Below are 25,592 nucleotides of genomic sequence, written 5' to 3'. Positions count from 1 at the left end.
AACTTTATTGTTGTACTCTTGTGCCAGACACTTAAATATGAAAATATTATTACAGTTTTATATTTATTGTTTTAAAAACTGTTTATCTAAGTGAGCAGTGAAATAATCAGAACCAATGCGTTTAATCTAAAACAAAGTTTATTTAAAAATGTATTTAATTTGTACACACTGTGTGCATCAGTTGTAGCGTCACTATGATGATCACATTTTTTTTGCAATTATGACGAATAACTTTACCACTAATTAAGTTTTATCAAAAGTTTACTTACTATGTATATGTGTGTGTGTGTATATATATATATATATGTATATATATATGTATATACACAGTTTTATATACTCATATTTATAATGTGCAAATATTGTTTATTCATGGGTATTTAGGATAGATAAAATTAATAATAAAGATAAAATGAATAATCTAAGAAATGAACTTAATCAAGATGAAGGAATCAGTATTTACAATATTTTTATCACAACATTTTATCAGAGACAATCATTTTGTGACATAAATGTTCATTACCTTCAGAAAAAAATCCAAAAAAATTATAATTTCAAACTTGTGAGAGGGTGAGAAGTGTGTTTGAAGAGTTTATTTTCAAAAAAATCCACAGAGCCAGTTGTCGTCCATGATTGAAGAAAAACCCAGTTATTAATAACTGTATTTGTTTGTAATTTGCTGCACTGTTAACTGGTCTGTAATTGGGTAAATGTCATATTGAGGCCTGTAGAACTCTTTCCCTTGTCATTGCTTGTCACTCTTTTTCGCTCATTGAGTCCAAACCTGCGTGTCTTGGAAGAGTTCTGTATGTTCATTCGATCCTGAGACTATCAAACTTGAGTTGGGTTTCTAGTGAGCTTGAAAAGTCATTAGCAGCTCTCTGAGGTCTCCTGCGTCGTCCGTTTGCGTATTAAGTATCAAGCGACCCATCTGTGGGGCACACCGTGGAGTCTCCACTCTGTAACCAGATCTGCTCTCTGAAACATCAGCAGGGTTCAAGTCTTAGAGCAGATCCTTTCCAGGAAATTAGCAATTTTGTGTCCTATTTTTTGCTTTCATATACAGCATTGACCTATTAAAGCATATAGAAGAGACTGGGGCTAGTTGGGAAGTTGTCACAAGAGCTATTTATTAAGGTTATTAAGGTTAGAAGTTCTAGTACACGTGTGTTTACACAAGCAAGTGGTTTTGTATGTTGATTTCAAGCATTTACTTCAAACCTCTCTTAAATTGGAATCATTGTTTGAACTATATAAATGTTATAACCTACTGTAAAAAATGTATTTATTTTTATTATTTGTTTGTTTTAAATTTAATAAATAAATCTAATAAATTACCAAAAAAATCTACATTTAGAAATATTGACTAGAGTCAAAAGTGTGAATGTCCAACATTTATATATTATATTATATTATGTTAGTTTTTAATTTGAATTGATTAAATCTACTGTACATTGAAAATATTGGCTGGTGATGATGTGACTATCCAACATTTATTTATTTATTTGGAATAAAAATGTTTGTTTGTGTATTTATTTAGAGTAAAATGTAATAAATTGACATATATTATATTATATTTTATTTTTAATTGAATAAATCTACAGTACATTGAGAATATTGACTGGTGAGGATGCATGTGACTATCCAACATTTATTTGTTTATTTATTTATTTGCAATAAAATGTTTGTTTGTGTATTTATTTAGAGTAAATGTAATCAATTGACATATATTATATTATTACATTATATATTATATTATATTATTAATTTTATTTAAATAAATCTACATTGAGAAATTCTGACTGATAAGAATTTGTGACTATCCAGCATTTATTTGATTGATTGATTGAATAATATGTTTTGTTTCTTTGTATGTGTCTCAAGTGTCTCCCCTATCCTTGCTCTGTACAAAAAAGGTTCCGTCTATTTATCTGCTCATTCAAATACTTCCATGTCTATTTCTGATTAGCCAATTATGCCCAATTCATACTTGAAGTCATCCGTTGAGTAACTGTAAAAGCAGGCGCTGACTGACTGCCGACAGGCTGAATGGAGCTAAATTGCACTGCGATACAACCCAGCGTGGCGTGCATTATGGGCCTGTGTGAGTCAGAGACGATCTATAAGCAAGCGTGTGTTTGGATGTCCGTTCACACACATCTGACATCCTCTTGAAGACTGTTCAGGTGTAAAGGCGTGTGAAAATAATGCTAATTGGCATGTAACAGGAAGAGCCTGGAATGACGCACACATTCTGGGAGAGAAAAAAAATCTCACGCCTGGTAGCTCATTAAAGGGTTGTTATAATTTGATTTAAATCTGTCGTATACACATTGATCTGTTTGCACAATGTACCTGATTTTACTCAGAAGGTGCAGGTTTGCATATTAAATGCTGTGTTTGTGCACCTGTTTATTTGATTAATCTTAATATTGGGCTTCAGGTTTGATGGGGAGCAGATGTCGGTTTTGGACGTGCCATGTGCCACACCTGTAGTGGTGAATTAGTTACACGCAGAGCATGACTGACCCATGCCAGCCCACGCACAACTGCCAGGCGCATTCATCAGGCTTTGGATCCACAAACGTGGGGTGCAGGACAAAAGATTTGCACACAATAATGTGGTCTTTGATTAGTATTTTTTGTCTAGAAATGTGTTTGGATTGGCAAGTGTGCAACTCCACCTTTATGATAGAATAGTACATCAACAGGAGTTTGATTTGTACTTTGACAATGCTAACAACTAGTACAGGCTGTTACTGACCGCCTCTTGAACTCTGATACATTGGATTATAAAGCAGTTACTGTATCCCTCCCTTGATTTGATTAAGAAATATTGCTTGGTATATAGTGTGTGTGTGTGTGTGTTTGCCTATGTATATTGCTGTTGTTTGTGGTGTTCCTGCCTGTAATGATGGCAGATGTAAGGTTAATCTATGTGTAATGTGTGTAGGAGGAAGTAGCAGACAATAAGCCTCTCGCACCGGACACACTACAGTGCATCTATTAGAGTCAGTCTGAAAGGGAGACACATGAATGAAGTTCAGTGGAAGATAAGCCAGTACATTAGACTTTTACTAGAACACTAGATCCATCTGTTTTGCTTTGTTCCATTCAGTCTATCTATCATTTTTAGTTATTATTCATTCATTCATTCATAAAAAAATAAAAAAGGATTATATTGTATTCTGCTCTGTTATTATATTATTATATTTATTTATTTATATTTTTTAGTGCTGTCAAATGATTAATCGCGATTAAAAGTTTTTGTTTACATAATATATATGTGTGTGTGTGTGTGTGTGTGTGTGTATTGTTTACATTTATCATGTACATATAAATACACACATATGGTATATATTTTGAAAGTATTTAAATATATTTACATTTCTATATTTATATTCATATAATTTATATTATATAGAAATATATTTAATGTATACAATTAACATATTTTTCTTAAATATATTCATGCATGTGTTTGTCTTTATATATATATATATATATATATATTACAGTATACACGCATATTAAGTGAACAAAAACTTTTATTTTGGATATGATTAATTGTGATTAATCATTTGACAGCACTAATATTTATATATTTTTATTTGTTTATTTATTTATTTAGTATATAATTATTATATATTTATGAATTTAAATATAAAATTATAATACATTTATTATTTATTATTTTATTTTTATTAAAATATTCATTCATTAATTTATTTTTTATCTAAAATGTTTTATATTGTGCCTTGCTTTTATGTATTTAAATATTAATAAAAAAAATATTTTTTATTTTTTTAATATATAAATAAATATAAAAATATTTTAATAATAATAATAATAATTATTATTATTATAAATCTATGTCCAAATTCTTGGGTGGAATTGTTTGAATCAAGAACACAATCACAGAATGCATTGTTCTGAAATTTAGAATTTTACCTTTTAAAATGTTAATACTGAAATGAAATAAAAAAGAGAATTTATTAGTATATTATTCAGTATTTTTATGCTTATTTGAGCAATGTAATGTGGCAAACTCAGTAGCGTGGTAACATCAAACTATATTTTTATCAAATGGAAGTTGATTTGTTTGGGACATGGATTCGCTACCTATTTAGAGCATTCCAAATCAGTCACTTATGAGATTCTATGACTGCATTAAAAGGCAGCTCACTAGGCTTTGTAATAGAGCTGGCGTCTCTCTAGAGAAGAGTCCTTGATTAAAGTCATTAGTGAGGCATGGTGGTACACTTCTACCAGCGAAATCAGCTGAAATAATGAAGCATACCCACTGAAACCACAAATCACCCTCAGATCTGTCTCTCCTGCTCAGCCTGACTCCAGTACCCATAACTCTCCTCGGCTCGCTTGACTGATTCCTCAGGCATTTTAAGGCCCAGACACCAGGTTCATTGCCCTTCAGGAACAATCAGTAGTTTTCAGAATTAGGTCAAGTGAGCGTCAGCATGTACAAAAAAGGCAGGTTTAACCCTGAACCTTTGGTCTTCCCTCCTTTTATAGTTGTATTGCATATAGCCTCGTTCTGTTGTGGTGATGGTTATGATTAATGTCGGCTTGTTCCACAGCATTTTTGCCTTGACATTATTGGTGAACCTTGAAGTGAACTTAACTGTACAGCAAAACCAATAGCTAAATTCAGACCTTGGTCAGTTTTTGCTTCAGTAAGAGATTGGTTTTGAAGGTTGGTAGATTTAAAGTTGAAGTGTGTAATTTTTCAGTGTTCTTTCAAAACATTTGCTGAATTTGGAACTGCAGAATGCAGAGTATTATTTTTGCCATAATAAGATAGTAGGAGTAGTATGCTAGCAATTGCTTGATTGTAATTTTTTAACATTCTAACTATCTCAACACAGAGACATTTCGTGTGTCCAAAATCGTATACATTTAGTAGGTATACATTTGATTTTGAACTTTCTTCGCAACTGTCAAAAAACTATGTTCTATATAATATGAACATGGGTTGTATGAATACATTTTTTAATTACTACATGTGCCATGTTGTGACTGTCACATGACCAACCATCATCAGTTGTGTCACGTCACTGCCATTCACAAATGGTCTCCCGTGGCCTCATGGGATAGTAAAGTTGGACACACACTTCAGTATCTCTCTATTTCAGGATCTGGGTATTTTTTGCCTACTGTTTTTTGAATACTATGAATTCGGACATACTAGTCTTTTGGCATACTGTTTTCACATATTATATAGTAGATTTGCTTGGCTCCATCAATTGTGTGAGTCTGGGTGCGGGGCTTTCTGTTTTTCCGACCAATTGCAGATGGGGGAAGGGTTTGGGAACCTATTTGAAGTCATTAAGTTAACGACATTCTAGTAACTTGCTAATCATGCAAGAAACGTTAGCGACATGCTAGAAACTGGTTTATCATGCTAGCACCATACTATTAACATGGTAATCATACTGGAAACATGCTAGAAACATGCTAGCAACTTGCTAGTAACTTGTTAATCATGCTAATAACATGCTAGTAACTTTTTAATCATGTTAACAACATACTAGTCACATGCTAATCATGTTAGAAACATGCTAATCATGCTAGCAACATGCTAGTGATACTAGAAACATGTTAGCAACATGCTGGTAGCTTGATAATCATGTTAAAACATGCTAGCAATAGTAATATGCTAATCATGCTAAAAGATGCTATCAGCATGCTAATAATGTTAGAAACATGCTAGCAGCATAGTAGTAACTTGCTAAAAACATGCTAGTTACTTGGTAAGCATGCTAGCAATATGTTAATCATGCTAGAAATATGTTAGCGACATGTTAATCATGCTAGAAATATGTTAGCGACATGTTAATCATGCTAAAACATTAACAATATGTTAACAACGTGCTGATCATGCTATGTTCAAGCTAATCAAGCTAATGCTTCAAACTTTCAGACAAGGATTTTTCAAGCCAAACTTCAAAGTTTGTTCTCAAACTTTACTCATCTAATTTCTTTTGCAATTTCTATAGTGCCACAAATCCTGATGAAATCCATCAGTGACCAGAAAGAGCAACAAGCTCCTACATGTTAGGTTTAAGGCCTGGAAATATAGCAGGCGACGTGGACAAAGGAGACACAACCCTGTCAAAAAAATCAGTTCACACTCCTGTAGACTATAATGGAAAAACAATTCCCTACGTCTAGACTCAGTACACATGATGTACTCTAAGACAGCATGCGGTATGATTGTACATATTGAGAGTGCTTGCGTGGGGTTATTGTAGTGAGACACTGAGACTAAATAAACGTTTTGTTGATGCAGTTTGTCATAACCCATGTCATCCATGGCTGGGTCCTGCTGAAGGACTCATTAGTTAGACATACACAGCTCTGTGTGATATATGTGCCCGTTATTTCAAATGCATTATTTATTTTTCTACCTGAAAATAGAGAAGAATGAGAGGCATTTATACTGCTCGGAGGATCAAACCAAGGTTGGTGCTAATGGAAAATTTAATTATGCTGTGAAAGGCAGGCATTTGCCTGCAGGGTGAACTCTGTCAGCGTTGTGTTGTTTAGGCAAACTCCCAACGCCTGATTCCCACAGAATAAGTCAGTGGCATATTGCCGCCGAAAACCTCTTTGAGGAGTAATTTTTTTTCCCTTAAGGGGAATTTTAATTTAAAGCAAATGCACACACATAAGCAATGGCAGTGGAGACGGTTGAATCTCTATGGTGATACTGTGTAATCACTTATGTGGGAATACTGTGTATGTGATATGCGTGTTAAAAAAGGAAAAGGTGGGGGAAGGCCTGTACTTGCAGATGCTTACGCCTTCCTAGGTGTTATATCTTATTTCCATAGTATAATTAGGTTTAGAATAATTTGTAATAGCATTTGGTTGAAATAGCGACACCAAACAGAGTTTTAATAATGATTGTTTTCAGACAGGTTTCCCTTAAAACTCTCCTCACCTGCCATCAGTTATAAAACTAATACAACTATTATAAAACTGTTAAGAAACATTTTTGGTAACTGAAATAAAATTTAAATATTAGATGTGAAACTTTAATGAATATTAGAAATGTTGCCTTGGCAGCAAACTGAAATAATTGACTTCATAATGAAGTACTAAAATGAGTAAAACTGAAAAAAAAGAAATAGAGATGAATCCAATAAAATAGGAATCATTAGAAAACAATAAAAGAGGCACATAAAATTATTAAAACTTGAACTAAAACATAAAAAAGCTAAATATAAAAACAATAATAGTTTATAAATATTAGTAAAACTATTACTGAAATAAAAATGAATCCTATTAATTAGGAATCTTTAGAAAAAAAATCAAAGAAGCACATAAAATTATTCAAACATAAACTAAAATGAAAATAAAAAAGCAAAATATAAAAACAAGAATAGTATATAAATAATACTAAAATAAAAGTCAATGTCATTGGATGGATAAAGTTATTTTAGCATTTTGTAAATACTGTATTTGTTATTTAAATAATATTTAAATTAAATATTTAATATATTTATATTAAATATATTAATAATAAAAAAAGTTGCTTCTTCAGTTTAAAGTTTGTCAAACTGATAATTTTCACATCAAGTTCATAATGGTGGATAATGTGGGTATATGCCATAGAGTCTGATTTTAATTAATTACCCCAAGTTATTATCATGACTAATCGGCTTAATTTGCTTGTTTGTTTGCAATCTGTTTAGTATGCTTGGATTCTACTTATAATGAGACAAAACCCCATTTTTGTTGCCACACATCGACAGTAATTTGCACCAAATTTCACTTATACAGAAAGTCTTTGCACTTTTTTTTCTCCTCATCTCTCACTCAGTCATGCATTTCGTTGGGGGACTAATTGCCTCTCATTAATTTCTTGCCACGTTGATTAATCAGCGCAGAGACGACATGGAAAATAGCATATGCAAATAGTTAATAGTCTCTTTTTGAATATCTGAATAGTTAACGACACGGCGAGTTAGTTATCAGTCTCTGAGTAAATCTAATGAAAAAAATGAATTAGAATAATAACAGACTGTGTGACAGAATCTATGTGGTTTCTCTTCCACAGCGAGACGATGGTTGTCGACGGGTGTTTTATAGACTCCTGCAGCTGCACAGAGAAAGAGTCTGAGCACTAAAGCAATATGCTAAATTTAGGTTTTTGCTAGAAATTATGAGTTGGAAAGTCTTTCTTTTTTGATTAGACTTCCATGTGCCATTGCCATTGAGCTCCTGCAGTGAATAAACGGGTGACTGGGTCTCAGTATGAAGATAAGATGCTTTGGTGTTATGAATGGGACAGTGTTAGATATTGTGTTTTTGCTCTCACATAATACCCTGAAGAATCCTTTCTGATTGCTTGACACTTCCCAGGTGGGATTTCACTATGTTATGCTCTCATGCCTTTATTCCTTTTGGATTCACAGTGTTGAGAAACTCAAAGTGTGACTCCCTTACAAATGTGCCATATAAAAGACTATAGTCTGGCATCTTTCATCGATGTTTAGCTCCTTTGTCAGTTCTCTCATCAGCTGTTGGCACTTTTTGGGTTGATGTAATGTTATTTGTGTGTGCATCTGGCTGTAGCTGTTGCATGTTCTGCTGTTTGGTCGCCTGGCCAAGAGGTTCCCCTCCAATTCTTATCTCACATGCCACATGTGTTTAAACACCCACACACACATGCAGTCTTATCACCTCTTTGTGCTTATCTCACCTGTGCAAAATCATTCAGCTTGGAGAAAATAAACAAGCCTGTAGATATGTGTCACCTGACGAGAACTGACCCAAATATGACAGCTCTGACAGCACACACACACATTGTTCTCTCCTCCATTGATGTTAGCTGTGATTCTGGTCTCCACTTCAGCATTCTGATGTACTGCATGGTCCTCTTGAGGCAGAGCTGGTATTGTAAGTCTGAAATCAATATGACGGGTCTGAGGTGACTGCGGTACATTCCAGTTTCAGACCTTGTTATCAAACCCAGATGACACCTGACCTTTTCAGAGTCGTGTATTGAGGTGGAATGTGGAGGTGGGTTGGTGAAGCTTTGTTGGTGTGCGGCGGTTAGTTTTATTGACGTTAATGACCTTTAAATTCATATCGCTCTGAATCAAAGTTAACCAACGTGAACTTCACCCGCTGATCTTTTAGACATGATCTAAATCTATAAAAATCAAAGGGCTGTTTCTCCACCAGTGGCTTTTCATTGGCTATGACTGAATTTAAACCACTTTCATAGAAAGTAACAAATGTTAAGGGAATAAAAGAAGTAGCCAGTCTTGAAAACCATCAATGGTATGCTTATTTTCAGTTTAATTTATGCTAAAAGTCCAGTGATTCAATTCAGATAGTTGAGTGGCTCAGTTATTGATTATACAGGTGCATCATTATTAAATTTGTAACCGATACCAATAAGCCAATAATTATTCTCATGTTATGGCAAATATTATAAATCTATATTATTTTGTGTAAAATAATAAAATAAAATACATACATGCATGTTTGGCTTTTATATTTATTATTTATTTATTTCACAATCACAGCAGTAAGAATTGATATTTATTTTGATATTTTATTGTATTGATTATTTAATTTTATTATAGGAATTATTATTTGTATTATTAATGTATTACATGTATTTCTACATATGTTTATTACTATTATATATACTTTGATATAATCTTTAATAGTGTTATCAAATTAGAGTTTTTTTTAACTATTAAATTAACAAATTAGCTAATTTTACCTAACAATTAAGTTAACAAATTAAGTGAGCATTAAATGTGCATTTGGTAAAGGTAATCTAAATGGTTTATTACATAATATTTTATATATTTTTATTTTAAATGTATTATTACATATATTTATTACTGTTATATTTACGATGAAATAATCTTTAATAATGTTATTAAATTATTAGAGTTTCATGTTCTTAAAGGTCATCTAAATGTAAAAATGTTTTGCATTTTATTATGTATTGTATAATATATATTTTTATTTTAAATGTATTGTTACATATATTTATTACTGTTATATTTACGTTAATATAATATTTAATAGCATTATTAAATTATTAGGGTTGCATGTTGTAAAAGGTCATCTAAATGTAAAAAATGTTTTGCATTTTTACTTTTTATTGTATTATATTTTATGTATTTAATATTTAATGTATTGTTACATTTATTTATTACTTTTATACTTATTTTGATAACAACTTTAATGGCATTATTACATTATTTAACAATTTAAAAATAAAATTTTTTAGCAATGAACTTTGTTAACAAATTAACTGATCATTATACATGATGGTAAAATGTAATCTAACTGTAAAAATAACGGGAATAAACATATATGTATGGAAATATCCATTGGCTGATATCCATAATATCTCTCCACAAATGTACAGCCATATGCTTGATACCAGTTATTGCATCCTAAAAGTGAAGCAATAGCGCTATTCCTGTTTTTCCATCTTGCCTTAACCATCATGCTGCCATATTTTTTGTGGGTGTAAGGTTTTAGTTTCCTATATTTTTTTACCAGACCTTTAGCTTGTGTTATGTCTAAATAAATGTAACTAGCTTCAGCCAGACACAAGCATCATTATCAGCGCTGAGGATCGCATCTGTCGAGTTAGCTGCACTGATGACCCTAGCCGGCTCTGAAGACGAGACTCAGCAGGTAGAGAGTCTCCATCTCTGTGCATATTTGGACTGTTCCCTAGTTACCGCTGGATTAATTGGCCCATCTGGTGAGACACAACTAGCTCCGATGATCCCTTGCTCTTCAGTCTACCTGTTAAGAACGTTGCAGGATGCTAGTATGACTTGATGAATGTCTGGTAGCAAAGGCCCCTGTCATGTTGTGTCGAATGTTGAGGTCGTTCAACAGCAGTTGTACCTGACAGCCTGAGGCGCCAAATGCTAAGCTCTCCCCCAAAACAAAAGAAAATAGTTGAAAAGGGTCCAAAGACCACTCTTTGTTGTTGGCATTCGCTAGAAATGTGAAATGAGGGTACGAAATCTTAAGGAAGTCCTGTATAATTAGGCTGATTTCCAGTTCTGCATCACAGGAACCACATAGCTGAAGGTTAAACTGCTCAGCCTAGAATAAATCATGTGTAAAGGAGCTCCAGCCTTGAAGTCTCACTGTGGACAATGTGACCTAGTTTTTTTCAGCATTACCTAATAATTTCACCTGTATGTTGAAATCCACAATATGCATGAATTAACGTGCATTGTAAATACACCCAATGGGATTCTTTGTTTAATTTGATTTTATTTTATTCTATTTTATTGCATTGCATTGCATTTTCATTGATTTTTGTTGGGTTTCTGTTTGTTTCTGGACCAGTAAAATAAGTTTACACTTTGAAGACTAATCATAAAAATAGTTTCATCAGAGGCATGTAGGGTATTGACCTGTCAGTTATTTCACAAACCTACAGCCTTACTGTAAAGGGGTTTGTGTGTTCCCTCGGGTATGATTCTCTCTTAAATAAATGGTTGAAAGGCTGAGTACTCCGAGTTTAAAACAAGCTGATTTAATTGGTCTGGCAGTGAACCTTCTGACATGGGTAATTGAATTCTGATGGGGTGGCTTTGACAGGTGTCAGGTGCAACATGTCAGATGTCACTGTGTTTATGCACACTGTTTGGTCCCTTATGAAATCTATATATCAGAGCTACACAAGCATGCTTAAGAATGTGGAAATGTCTTGAAATCATTATTATAAACAATTATGCCTTAATAATTAATAATTAAAAATAATACAGTAATAATACAAATAATGTATAATATTAGTTGAATAAAAAACAATAAAAAATGTTATGACATATGCAATGCTTTATGCTACTTTGTGTGTGTGTCTGTGTAGTTTAAATTCTATTGATATTTATGGTTTCCTCTTTTTATTAGGTGAATGGGCGTGAATTTTCCAAGTCTGGACATGAGGGAACGGTGGAGGCCATGCGGAAGGATCCCATCGTGGTGCAGGTGTTGAGGCGGGGGCCCTCGGCCCGGAACCAGAACAGTCTACAGGAAGTGTGTGTGGTGGATGTGTGCACACAGACGGACATCACCTTTGAGCACATCATGGCTCTGGCTAAGATGAGACCCACCACCCCACCTGTGCCAGACATCTGCCCTTTCCTGCTGTCGGACAGGTACATACATATGCTGCTAGAACTCTTAATTACATTTAGGCTTAATTAGATTTAGATTTAATCCTCATACTGTTTATTGTACTGTGTATTTGTGTATTTCATTATACAATATATATTTGTAGTTACAATAACATTATTATTATTATGTATTTTGATTACGCAATGTTAATTAAATAAAATGTTATAAAATAAAAATGTAAATAAATTAAATAATTATATAAATATAAATGTAATTGCAAATAAATGGGAAGTTTAATTAATGTATAATTAAATATAAATAAATGAAAAAAAAAAAAAAAAAAAAAAATATATATATATATATATATGCAATTTATATTTAAAATGCGCCATTTTATTTAATATTTATTTAATATATGTATTTTATAATAAATAAATATATATATATTAAATATATAATAAATAAAATTGTTTGTTTGTTTGTTTATTTTCTAACAAATCCTATAAATATATGAAAATGTATATACAGTATATATATATATATATATATATGCAATTTTATTTTCTATGTATATTTATATTTATAAATGTGTTATTTTAGTTTAGATTTATTTACTTTATATGTATTTAATTAATTGATTAATTCTTATTCTTATTCTTACTACTGCTACTACTACTATTATTGTTGTTGTTTATTTATTTTTTATATTTTTTTAACAAATGCTACCTTCTCTTCTTAACCATCCGAGTATGCATACTAATGGTGTCCTATCAGCGCATGTTATTGTCAAGAATTTCTTCATCACCAGGCAGCAGCCGTTACCCCCCTCCTCCCTATGAAATATCCCCCACTGCCGTCATAAAAATCACGCCAGGGCCTATGTGTAATTATTGTAGTGGCTTCCCTTATCCATTTCCTGTAATGAGTAGTATACAGGGTGATTAAAACCTAATGGAGTGCTAAAATATCAAACATGCTGGCACAGAGCTTTCTCTTGATGTTTTATACCCTTTCACAGCTTTTCAAGTGCTTCAGTTCGTCCAATAAGGCATGTGTCTGGGGATGATAGGCCACATCTGATTAGCTCCTTATGTGAATGTGTTTTGTTTGGATTTATTTATGCTAATCTGTTTGTCTGGCTACAAGTAAGCAAAATCAAAGATTCAGCTCATTTGTGTGTGTGTGCGCTTTGCATAGATTGCTTAGATCTTGGAACAGTGCATTTGCAACTGTACCCCAGCTTGATGTGTTAACAGATTAATGAGTATTGTTTGTAATTACATGCATCCCCAGACTACAAACAGATTCTGTTATCTTTTGTGGAGTGTAACGCATAGCTTCAGGATTGGTCTATATTTCAGGCATAAAACTAGCCTAGTGTATAAGTTGGTTTCTCTCGTTCTCTCTTTCTCTAGTTGTCATTCCATTCAGACTATGGAGCATGAATATTTTGATTGTCCAGAATATGTGGCCAGCACTCAGGCAGAGGTGGACAGGGCAGTTGAATTTGAGTGTGAGGTAAGTAAAATGCTTTCTGAAATCATTTGAATAGTAATGTATATACACCTGGTGTAAAAAGCCATCTGGTGACCCGATAACAAACAGTCAGCCCAGCTATTTACACCTGACTTTAAATGCGTCTCAAATGCATGGGACTCTGATGGAGTGATTGAATAAATCAGTACAATGTATGCAAAAAAAAAAAAAAAAAAACACTTTTAATTTTTGTGACATTTTGACCAAAATGATTGTATTATTATTTTAGTTTAAAAAAGAAAGAAAGAAAGAAAGAAAGAAAGAAAGAAAGAAAGAATAAATAAATCTGAATTCATTGTTAACAGAAGGTAAAAAAAGAGTTTCCTTTGCTATTAATGTTTCAAAGTAGCATGTTACAGATGGAGAACCCTCAAACGATACTATTCCTTTGACTAATAAACAGGGGGGCAGATTAGACTCCACTGAGGTGTAATTAGTTTTATTTTAGTGACATTAATGTTCTTTCCTACTGGGTCTCGTGCTCATTTGGAAAAACAAATGCATATGTGTTAATGAATCATTATTTGTAATAAGTGTTTGTAGGTGCATGAACAGCTTGTCAACAGATGTTTGATCAAAAATCATATTGTTCTGTTTTCATGTACGGTAATAGTTTTTATGTTAGCAAATTAGTAGCATGTTTTCATTCTTGGTTTATTTCATTCTTGGTTTTTATCTGTTTATCAAAACTGCATAGTGCATGAGTAGCTATGTGCAGGATTTATGCGCAGTAATACAGTAACTGTCCTCCATGGGTACTGCATTAGTCTTCATGCCTGGGTGAGCCTCTTCCATGCGAGATAACTTCAGTCTGTCCATCACGAGAACATCCTTCAGGCCAAGAGGAAAGTCTGACAGAACCACTTTAGCTTTCCGAATATGGCACATATCCTGGATTAATACTATGATCTGTAAAATTATCACAGCGATTTGCCAGTTCCATCGCTGGCTGCACTAGTTTAAGGGAGATTGTGTGGATTACTTTGCTCGGCGGGTCGGCTGATCCTTTTTGATGAGCATGTGGTCTGAACAATGGACTTGCAGAAAATATGAAGTATCGCTGAGCTTCTCGAGCAGATCAATATGAAGCTGCATTAAAGCTGATGGTGATTAATTGCATCCATTGTGCGGACTGACAGTAACCCAGATTCAGCTGAAATACGAGAGTTAGCCTATTTTTATCACACCTCAGATGTGGCCGTGAACATGTTGGTATCTCATTTTTAGAAATGATTTGCCAAATAAGGACACTTGACAGTTCGGTGTATGTGTTCTTGAAAGAAAAAGGAAAACCTCGTATAGTCAAGGTGGTAAATCTGGTTAATGTGGAGGGTGGAGCGGTTGATGTATGACGCTAGTGCTCGGTCAGGACCATCGACCGATAAATGAGCCGTTCTGCTTGACTCAACCGAGGCTGGTGTTCGTGGGATGTTGAGATGTGGCTAACTGCTCTCCTTTGACAGATGAATGTCTCTCAGATGCAGTCCTGTCACTTGCGCCAGGCTTCAGTCTTGACATATAACCCCTCTGCCTGCTTGATTATATCATATTTCACGGGGGCGCATCTTTTTGTAGGACAAGCTTGATGTTCTTTGCAGGCAAAGGAACCGTTACTGGTCATCCTTTTCATCCTTATGTAAAGCCAGACATTTAAGATGACTTTACTACTCTAAAACAATGCATTTGGTTGTTGAGTTTAGAAGCTTAGAAATGTACTTAGTGAAATGTACTGAACTGCAGAATTTTCTTACTAGTTGCTTTCATAAGAAAATAAATGCCTTGAAAATGAGCATAAAGGCAATTGTCTGAGCTCCGAGTACAGCTGAGCTCATAGTTGCTCATGTTTCTGTTCATACTGGATGTCTGTTCCTCTTTCTTGCCCTTGAAAAACAAAGGAAAAGGTCATGTTCGGTTTTAATGGAATAAATGAGATGTATGGATGACTCATGTATTTTAATATATCTGGATGTTTATGTGTTACAGGAGATTGAACTCTGTCGAATGAACAGCCAGGAAAAGCTGGGTCTTACTCTTTGTTACCGCACTGATGATGAGGAAGATACAGGCATTTTTGTTGGCCAGGTGGGTAGTTGTAATTTTTTTGTAATTGGAAAATTATGATCATTTGGACCTGGAATTTAATTTAATTTAATTTAATTTAATTTAATTTAATTTAATTTAATTTAATTTAATTTAATTTAATTTAATTTAATTTAATTTAATTTAATTTTATTTTATTTTATTTTACAACAGGGATGTAAAACTGGTTATGCATGGACAATAAAATAGTTCATGATGTCTAAGTTCAACATTTTCTAAAGGTTAATCATCGCCTTTAACAGACAATGTGTTAACAAAGGAAAAAAGTTGACATTTTTTAATAGTTTCAGACTCTGTTTTGTGTTTTTTAGTGCAGCAGTTCAATTTACAGACAAAGATCTACTGAAAATGAACTGAATTATGTGTTTAGAACAAAGAATGGTAATATGGTGATCAGTGTTTAATTCATTAGCACATGTTGTTCTCACCTGTAAGATGTGACACTGAGCATCAAATTTGATGCAGGCAATCAAATTAATCGGACCAAACCCTTTTTAACAGCAATTAAAATGTTCTGAAAAGTAATTAAAAGATAAAAGCTCAGTTTGATCCATTCTCATTGTTCCACATCACTGTATTTCCTTCACTGAAATTAAGTGTTTAATATGGAAAATTGTCCTGTTTCCCAAAGTTCAAATGGCAGACGAAAGTCTACCAGGACTGAGCCAAGCATGAAGAGAGCAAGTCAAATTTGGAAAATTATTCTGCATACAGACAGTTCTTTTTCAGTGTTTTAATTGCTGATTTTAATTAGCAAGCAATGGCTCCCCTCCTGTCTCCCGTGAAGTGTAAAATGGCACTTTTTTTATCTCTCACCTACTTGACACACCAAAGCAAAACAAAGGCTGAAAACAGGGACTGCATATCGACCGAGAGAATTCTAGCTTATTGTACAGATATTGCCTGTTCTTACACCATTTCTCGCTCAGAGATGTGTAAATGTGGAGCACCTGACATCAAACAAGGGGAGCTGCTTCTCCTTTTTGTATCATCTCTAGAAAATGTATCATAAACAACCTACAGAAATACTCTATTAATACATGTCTGTTGGGGGAGAAAGTATGTTATGCAAATATTAGTCATTAAAAATGCATTTATTCGTATAATACTCGTCAATGTACTGAAATAATGTTTTCTCCCTCTTCTATCAGCATGTCTCTGATGTGTGAGATCTTTATTTCAGAGGAAGAAAAGTTAACCAGCATAGATTCTTATATAAATTCTTATAAAGAATATGTTTTAATTAGCGTGCTGAATAATATGTATTACTTTTGGGGGGAAACAAGAAAAATATTCCCACATCCTTTATATATTCCTTGAAATATTCACTTCCCATCATTATATATTATACGTATGGGGGCATTATATTGCCTTCTATTGTAAATAGTCTGAAAGGAATAGATTTTTCTCATTTTAGAACTAATCTATTACAATAATGAATTATTTTTGTGATAAATCCTGGAATTATTGCTGGTGTGTTGAGATGAATTATGACAATTTACATATTGATGCCATGTTTGTTGTGCTGTTGATAGGTCGAGCTCAACAGCATAGCTGCAAGGGATGGACGCATCAGAGAGGGAGACAGAATTTTACAGGTGGGAAATTTTTTTTTTTTACACACATTTACACATGCTCATTCACAACCTAATCTTCCAAAAATGATTATCCATCATCCTATTAAACCAGATGATGATTTTGATTATTTATTTGGTAGAGACAATGGGTCCAAAATTTTGTTAACGCACTGACATCTATCTATCTTAAATATGTAAAAAAAAAAAAAGGGTGGTGTAAAATTAATATAAATGAATATACATCAAAATATAACAGTAATTGTTTTTTTCATGTATTTAAAATTAAATAATGAAAATATAATGACTTGCCACTGAATAGTGCTTTGCATGTGTGTGTCTGTACAAATCATTGTACATAAATAAATTGGAAAACCGTGATAAATTGCACTTAAATATCAGTTTTAAATGGATCTGCTTTTGCAGAATGTAGACCAAGTTGCTGTGCCATTCAGCAGTGACGGTAGGGTTAAAGGTTTGGAGAATTTATAGGCAAATGAAGATAAAGAGAGAGCGAGATACAAAAGGCACAAGGCATCTGTGGATGTAACCGTGAGGGAGATGAATACAGTGGTTCAGTGCATGTCTGTCTCACTCTCTCCACCCCTATTATCTTCTTTTGACAGTGCCATTACTCTATAGAGGAAAAGATGAACGGCACCTGTCAAAGGGTGCTTAATTGTGTGTCTGGGCGTGTACCACCACAACAGCTTTTTATGAATGCTGTGGCTCCTGCAGCCCAGTCGGCAGTCTTAGTAATCGATGCAAAGTCTCTCCTCCAGTAAATGCATAATTGACTGTAGGTTGTTATCTCAGAAGGGGGGCCTAGTTTTGGGGTGGGTAAGGAAATGCAATTTTGCTCCACTTCTGTCACTGATGAAGTGTGCTTCCGGTATGAAAATCCTGACACTCTGTCATTATCTTTGTGTGTATGTAATTGTCTCTCTGTGTCCATGTATCTTCCAGATAAATGGTCATGACGTGCAGAACAGGGAAGAAGCTGTCGCTCTCCTCTCAAATGAAAATTCCAGATCCATAGTGTTACTTGTCACCAGACCTGAAGGACAGGTGAGACTGGTAGCCAATCTTAGCCCACATTTAAGTGCCACAGTTCTGTTTCTGTGGATTTTTTTAATTTAAACATATTTGTGAGCTAATCACTTGAGACTAGAGCCACATGAAAATTATGTCAGTAAAATTCAGATTGTTTTATCCCTGTTGAAAAAAAAAACAGCATATGTTGGTTAGGTATGTTTTGATGCATGACAGCTGGTTTGAGCTGGTTATGAGCTGGTCATGTGCTGGTCCTAAGCTCAGGACCATTTTAAACCAGCTCATGACCAACTAAGGACCAGCTTAAACCAGCTCAAACCAGCTGCCATGCTTCAAAACCTATATAACCAGCATATGCTGTTGTTTTTTTTCAACAGGGATCCAAAACCCTTCACAAGTGACTATTCTTGGCTTTGATGTAAATGGCAGCAAAAAGCTAAAATTCTATGTCCATTTCATGTTTTAAAAAGCTCTCATAAAAGACAGTATAAATGGTAAAATATCTACCAAAGCTTGTAAAAATATGTATTCCACCAGAATACACACCTATTTTTGAATGGCCAGCAAAGGAAAAAGATGCTTTTTGCAGTTATGCCAAACTTTGACCCCTTGGTTGGCCCAGAAGTTGTGAACCCTATTGGGATCTTCTCTTTTAGATGGATGGAAGCTGGCTTGATGAAGACCATCAAGAGTTCCTAGAGGAGCTGAAGATGGAGATTTTAGAAGAACAGAAAAACGAGGGAATTCTTCAAACAGCTGGTTGTGTAAAGCGGGTAAGTGTGACCATATTTGCCAAAAGTTCCTTAGAACAAAGACTTGATGTTATGACAGGCATTTGTGTCTGTTCTTGTTTTGCAGTCTAAAAGACATGAGGATGCCTCAGCAAGTACAGATACAGCAACATGTTCTTCTACCATTCTGGAGAAGGACAGTGGCGTGAAATGCCGCTTTGAAGAGAGCTCTGAACATGAATTGCTCTCTCATCCCCAAACATGGACTCAAAGACAACTCCGGGACAGGTGGGAAGCGGGCTCGCATTTGGTTCCTATGGACACCGTAAGCTTGACCAGGCAGGAGAAGGGCCAGGAGGGCAAGTTGAGCGAGAATGGAGTGGAGTGTGACCATTTCCAGCAACTCCTGGAGCTCAAGTGCCAGATCCGTAATAGTGGAGAATGCGGGTTGGTCTACAGGCGAAGCAGTACTATCGAGTGCAGCCTGACGGAGCAGGGCGGAAGTGGAGTGGCACGGGAGCTGCACATGCTCAACGAAGAGCTGCGCAGCATTGAACTTGAGTGCCAGAGCATCATGCAAGCCCACCAGCTGCGCAGGAGCAAGCACGACTCTCCTCGAATGGATAAGGAAAGTCGACTGCGTCGTGCCAAGCTTGCGGACATCAACGAACACCCTGAGAGACTACAAAGTGAGAAGCTCAGAGATAAAGACAGCTCTAGTGCCTACAATACAGCCGAAAGTTCCCGCTCGACTCCACTGGGAACAGAAGGTTCACCAGATCATTCTCTACAGCATCGAGTCCACCTGACCAATCAGAGGAACCTTCGGAGTACCCAACACTTGCAGAGTCCCTACAATAGTCCCATCTTGTCTTTACCCAGCCAAAGTAGCCCTACTTGCAGTCGTGCCCATACGTACACCAGCTCCACACCACCCTTACAGACCCCCATCACCAGTCCTGGTTCACAAGGACCCAGCCAGACCTTCTCCAGCAGCTTGGAGCAAAGCCCCAGCAACCCCTCGGAGTCAGACCCAGCGCTTCCAGCTGATGATGAGCGCTGCGAGAAAGAAAGACACCGGAATAGGGTTGCAACCACTCTGCACTCCCAATCACCCTACCACAGTAACACCACAACAACTCAGCCTCCCAGCACACGACACTACCAGAGTTACCTACAGCTCCTACAACAACATTCCTCTTCCTCTCTGGAGTACTCCCAGAGCCAGCTTAGCCTCCTCAGCCTCCGTGGACGGCCTGGACCCTCGCCACCTGGCCGACTTGAATGGAAGGTCAAAGTACGAGCAGACGGAACCAGGTATGTGGCACGTCGGCCCGCACGGGACCGCATCCTGCGCGAACGAGCCTTACGGATCCGGGAGGAACGCAGTGGTGGGATGACTACAGATGACGACGCAGTCAGCGAGTTGAAGATGGGCCGGTACTGGAGTAAAGAAGAACGCAAGCAGCAGCTAGCACGGGCCAGAGAACAGAGGCGCAGGAGGGAGTTCATGCAAAGGAGCCGGCTTGAGTGCCTCAGGGAGACCATGGGGACGGCAAGTGGAGAGGTCAGCATCTTGGAGCTCAGTCATAAGAAGATGCTGAAGAAACGAAACAAGAAGATCCTTGACAACTGGATGACCATTCAAGAGCTCATGAGCCATGGAGCACGAGCACCTGAGGGCACCAAAGTTCACAATGCCTTCCTGTCAGTCACCACAGTTTAGAGAAAAGCATGACCCCAGGTGGTCTCGGTTTATGTACTTGCCTCATTCCAAGTGGCCATTTTATAAAGGTGAAGATGCAGATATTTTTCATGTTTTGTGAAACTGAGTAATACTTTGTGAAAACTCAATTAAACTCAAGACATCAAGAAATGTGAATGTTCAAAAACTCTTTTGATATACTGACACGTTGACACTACCGTTACAGACCTCGCTGTGTTTTCATACTAGAATGTATAAAAGACGGTTTTAATAGGATTTTACACATTACATTGTGGTTTAATGTAGTGTTTCTTTCCATGCATTTGTATTTTATAAATGGCAAGTTTTCATGCGATATAAAATACAGTACTTGAATATCGGCTTTTGCTGCCATTACATATTTTAAATCTGAAATGTAAATATCTGTAACTGTTCTTATTAAGATCTTCATGGGTTAAGGTCTTCATTGCAGTTTAATGGGTTTACAAGAGTCAATTGACATACTGCACGATGTTACCATTTTAATGGTATTGTATACAATACGTACGATTTTTGTACTGTTCTGTATGAACATTATTTATATTTTTGAGTCTAATAAGTTATCTTATTTCATCTTTATAATGCCAAATGACCCAGTCTGTATCTCAGTCAAGCGCTAAACATGGAGTTTCTACCACTCTCATTGTGCCTTGTATAGAGGCTCATTTTTCTACTACAGGTTGTGAAGAGACACCTTGAGTAATCTTGCTGTCATGTTTTTAGTCTTTTTTTGATGTGTTAAACAGCTTTGTAGCCAGGTCTGTGTGTTCTAGGTGTGCTACATAAGGAAAAAAGGATAATAAATTATTGTTATATAACTAAAAAATTAGCAGTCTTGTAATCCTTCCAGACTTTCAGTAACCAAACCGTTCAGAATACAAAGATTGTAGCTTCCAGCTTTGATTGATTAGTATTATGATTGACTGCTTGAACTAATTAAGCTTGAGATCAAGAACTGCATTGATGAGATAAACTGTGATTATATCATTAGAGTCAGACAACATTGGCATTTGTCCGATTCGCATCTCACCCAAATACCACAACTGTCATTGTTAAACTGACATCCTGGCAGTTAGTTGCATTAAAATCAAATCTGTTTGACTGGAAATGTAATTCTTTGCACAAATACCTAAATGTTTATCTTGCCGTCAGACCATCAAACACTGCACTGTATTTGATGCAAATGTTCTTAGGTATTATTGTAGGTAAAATGTATGTAAAGATAAGCAAATATTGTTAGCTGTTAAGATATTATGAAGTTTACTTTTCTTACCAAATTAATGAATTGTTAAGTCTTATTTTAGGCATAACCCTCTCAAAACAAGTTTATCTGATGCAATTTTTTTTGCACAAGTAAATTTGTCACTTTAAGGATGTTGAAAACCAGAAAAAATACCAATTAATGACACTATGACACAAATACAGTTAAATCTAAAAATCTAACATCCTACATGAACATATAAAAAGATAATTTGATATTAGTTTGGTTATACGTGCAGAATATTTCTACACAGATTGTTCTGAATGGATGAAAGCTGCCTGAGGTTGTTAGAATGGTTTGTGTGTGAGGGAGGTTGGAGGCTTTTTGAAGTCTAATGTTTTTCATCTTTGCTATGAATGTGTGCTGCATGTAAAGACCTGTCTGCCTCTGTTTCAAAGTGATAACACTAACGTAGGCCTCATGCACGGGTCCCTTAAACCTCAGATGCGTTGAGTCACTTGAACACTGATTTCATTGAGACCCTTTTGAATACGTGCCTGTTGTGTTGAACCCAAATTTTAGTTAAAATTTACTTTAGCAAGTAAATAAATTTACCACTTAGCTAGTAATTTTATAAGGAATGGCAATATTGTAATTGTAGAATGTATCCATAATCACCTGTGTAATGCAGCTGATAGAAAGCTCTTTTGTGTTACTGATAAATCAGAAGGATGGCCTACAAAATGCATGCCACAGCATCTCAGAATGCGTTCTTGAATATTTCAGCATGTGGAGGTTTTTGTAATTCCATCTTCTCATCACAAATCCTCTGCATTTTAGCTGTTCAATCTTTAGATTCTTTCCATCTTTCATGTTTTCAATCTTCATCTTAAGCTGAACTCTCAGGTTTATGAACTTTTCCTAATTACCAGCTACAGAAATTGCTCCTGTCTTGCGTTATGGCCCTGCTGTGGAAGAATATTCTCTCAGACTGAATATGGCGAAAATATGCTGTATTATGTATGTGTGCCAGTCGTTTACCTCGTTAAGGTTCTCTTTCACATTTATTTATTCATAAATGCTCATTATGACTGACAGAGTGAAGACTTGTGAAACGAGAGAAGGGATATCAAAGCAAGTGCCTTTTCCCCTTCGTCGTCTCTCTCACACTCTCTCTCTCTATTTTACTACAAAGAATAATGGAGAGCACTGTCAATCCATGTGATGTTCACACTTCACATTGAAGAAGAGCTTTATCTTCTTTAAAGTAATAGTGCACCCCAAAAAAAAGGACATTTCTGTCATCATTTACACTCTCCCTCGCATCATTCAAAACCAATGTGTCTTTCTTTTGTGTAACACCATTAAAATAGGGGTCCATAACCTTGACATTTCCATTTGTAGTCCCACTTTTTTTGTTAACTGCTGAAAAAATCCATTCATCCATCCATCCATCCAGCCAACCAACTAACAATCTTTATCTATCCATCAATCTATCCATCCATCCATCCAATTAACCAACCAAGAATTTTTATCTATTCTTCAATCCATCCATCTGACAATCCATATCTATCCATCCGTCTGTCCATCCAACCAACCAACAATCTTTATCTATCCAACCAACCAACCAACCAAGAATCTTTATCCATCCATCCATCCATCTGTCCATCCATATCTGTCCATCCATTCGACTATCTTTATCTATTTATCCAGCCATTAATCCATCCATCCAATCATCTATATCTCCATCCGACAATCTTTATCCATCCATCCAACCAAACAACCAACAATCTTTATCTATGCAACCATCTATACATCCATCCAACTAACCAACCAACCAAGAATCTTTATCCATCCATCTGAGCATCCGTATCTATCCATTCATTTGACAATCTTTATCCATCCATCCATCTAACCAACCAACCAACCAACCATCTTTATCTATCCATCCATCCAACTAACCAAGCAACCAACCAAGAATCTTTATCTATTCATCCGTCCATCCATCCATCCATCCCACAATCCATATCTTTAACCATCCATCCATTCATCCAACCAACAATCTTTATCTATCTATCCATCCATCCATCCATTGTTCCAACAGTGCATAACTATCCATAAATTCAACTTTTATTCATTCTTTATCTATCCGTTCATTCATCCATCCAACCAACCAACTAATGAACAATCTTTATCTATCCATCTATCCATCTATCCATCCATTCATCCATTGTTCAGACAATCCATAACTATCCATAAATTCAACTTTTATTCATTCTTTATCTATTCGTTCATTCATCCATCCAACCAACCAACTAATGAACAATCTTTATCTATCCATCTATCCATCTATCCATCCATCCATTCATCCATTGTTCAGACAATCCATAACTATCCATAAATTCAACTTTTATTCATTCTTTATCTATCCGTTCATTCATCCATCCAACCAACCAACTAATGAACAATCTTTATCTATCCATCTATCCATCTATCCATCCATCCATCCATTCATCCATTGTTCAGACAATCCATATATATCCATCAATTCAACTGTCTTTATCCATCCATCCATCCAACCAACCAACCAACTATCCAACCAACCAACAATCTTTATCTATCCATCTATTCAACCAACAAACTATAATTATTTATCTATCTGACAGTCTTTATTCATCATCCATCCATCCATCCGACAATCTTTATCCATCCATCCACTGATAATCCATTCACTATATACTGTATACAGTATATACTGTATGTATATATATATATATATATATAGAGAGAGAGAGAGAGAGAGAGAGAATTATATAGAATTAACTTTCACATTCAAGTATTCCACTATACTTATAAACATCGTTTGTAAAAAAAAAAAAAAAAAAAAAAAAAAAAATCCACTGAAAAATTACTCAAGTTGGGAACAACATGAGTAAATAAAAACAACCAGAACATGACTTTGTGAGTCTAGACAGACTGAATACACAGTATAACTCTCCTGCCAAAACATCTCTCCTGATAGTGTGTAATGACTTTTCATTTCTGGGGTGTAGAGTGTCACATTCCTTTTGAGTTTTTGGTGTACTTGAGCTGAACTCAGCAGTATTTGATTTTTTCCCTCCCGTAACATCCTTTGCATGCTTTTTGAAGCTCCAGCTCTCAGAGCTCTCTAAGCCCGTTGGGAAAGCAGAGACATGAGAGAGCATGACAGAAATAATGGGGTGAATCCAAAAACAAGGGCTGATGAAAAGACAAAAGAACCGAGAGCTGACAGGGTGGGAGGTGAACAGTAGTGTGTCTTTTCTATATAGCCATCTTCTGACTTTGATGATGGACACACAGTCTGTGAAACTGCCCTGTGGACTTTTGTTGCTTTCTGGCATTTTTTTAATGAGCTGTCAGACACAACACTGCAAACTTGAGTTTGTAAGAAATAAGATACAAGTGAAAAGTTGATGGAAAAATTCAGGTCAGAGAGCTACTGTTTTTGTTAACTATAACTATTAAATGTA

The 25,592-nt window shown here is 35.3% G+C and overlaps 1 protein-coding gene across 1 annotated transcript in view; it reads left to right on the top strand.

The window, feature by feature from the left end:
* LOC306861127 (PDZ domain-containing RING finger protein 4-like) overlaps window positions 1-21,699 on the top strand; it is a 30,713-nt gene extending 9,014 nt beyond the window's left edge. Inside the window, exons 2-8 of the mRNA XM_079403219.1 lie at window positions 11,935-12,182; window positions 13,557-13,659; window positions 15,661-15,759; window positions 17,313-17,375; window positions 18,318-18,419; window positions 19,061-19,177; window positions 19,263-21,699. Coding sequence (XP_079259345.1) covers window positions 11,935-12,182; window positions 13,557-13,659; window positions 15,661-15,759; window positions 17,313-17,375; window positions 18,318-18,419; window positions 19,061-19,177; window positions 19,263-20,861 — 2,331 coding nt within the window. The 3' untranslated portion in view covers window positions 20,862-21,699. The remainder of the gene's footprint in view (window positions 1-11,934; window positions 12,183-13,556; window positions 13,660-15,660; window positions 15,760-17,312; window positions 17,376-18,317; window positions 18,420-19,060; window positions 19,178-19,262) is intronic.
* Window positions 21,700-25,592: the final 3,893 nt, after the last annotated feature.

This window comes from Barbus barbus (genome assembly GCF_936440315.1).
Source record: "Barbus barbus genome assembly, chromosome: 42".
Lineage (NCBI taxonomy): Eukaryota > Metazoa > Chordata > Actinopteri > Cypriniformes > Cyprinidae > Barbus > Barbus barbus.
This window is presented reverse-complemented; position numbering and strand designations above follow the sequence as displayed.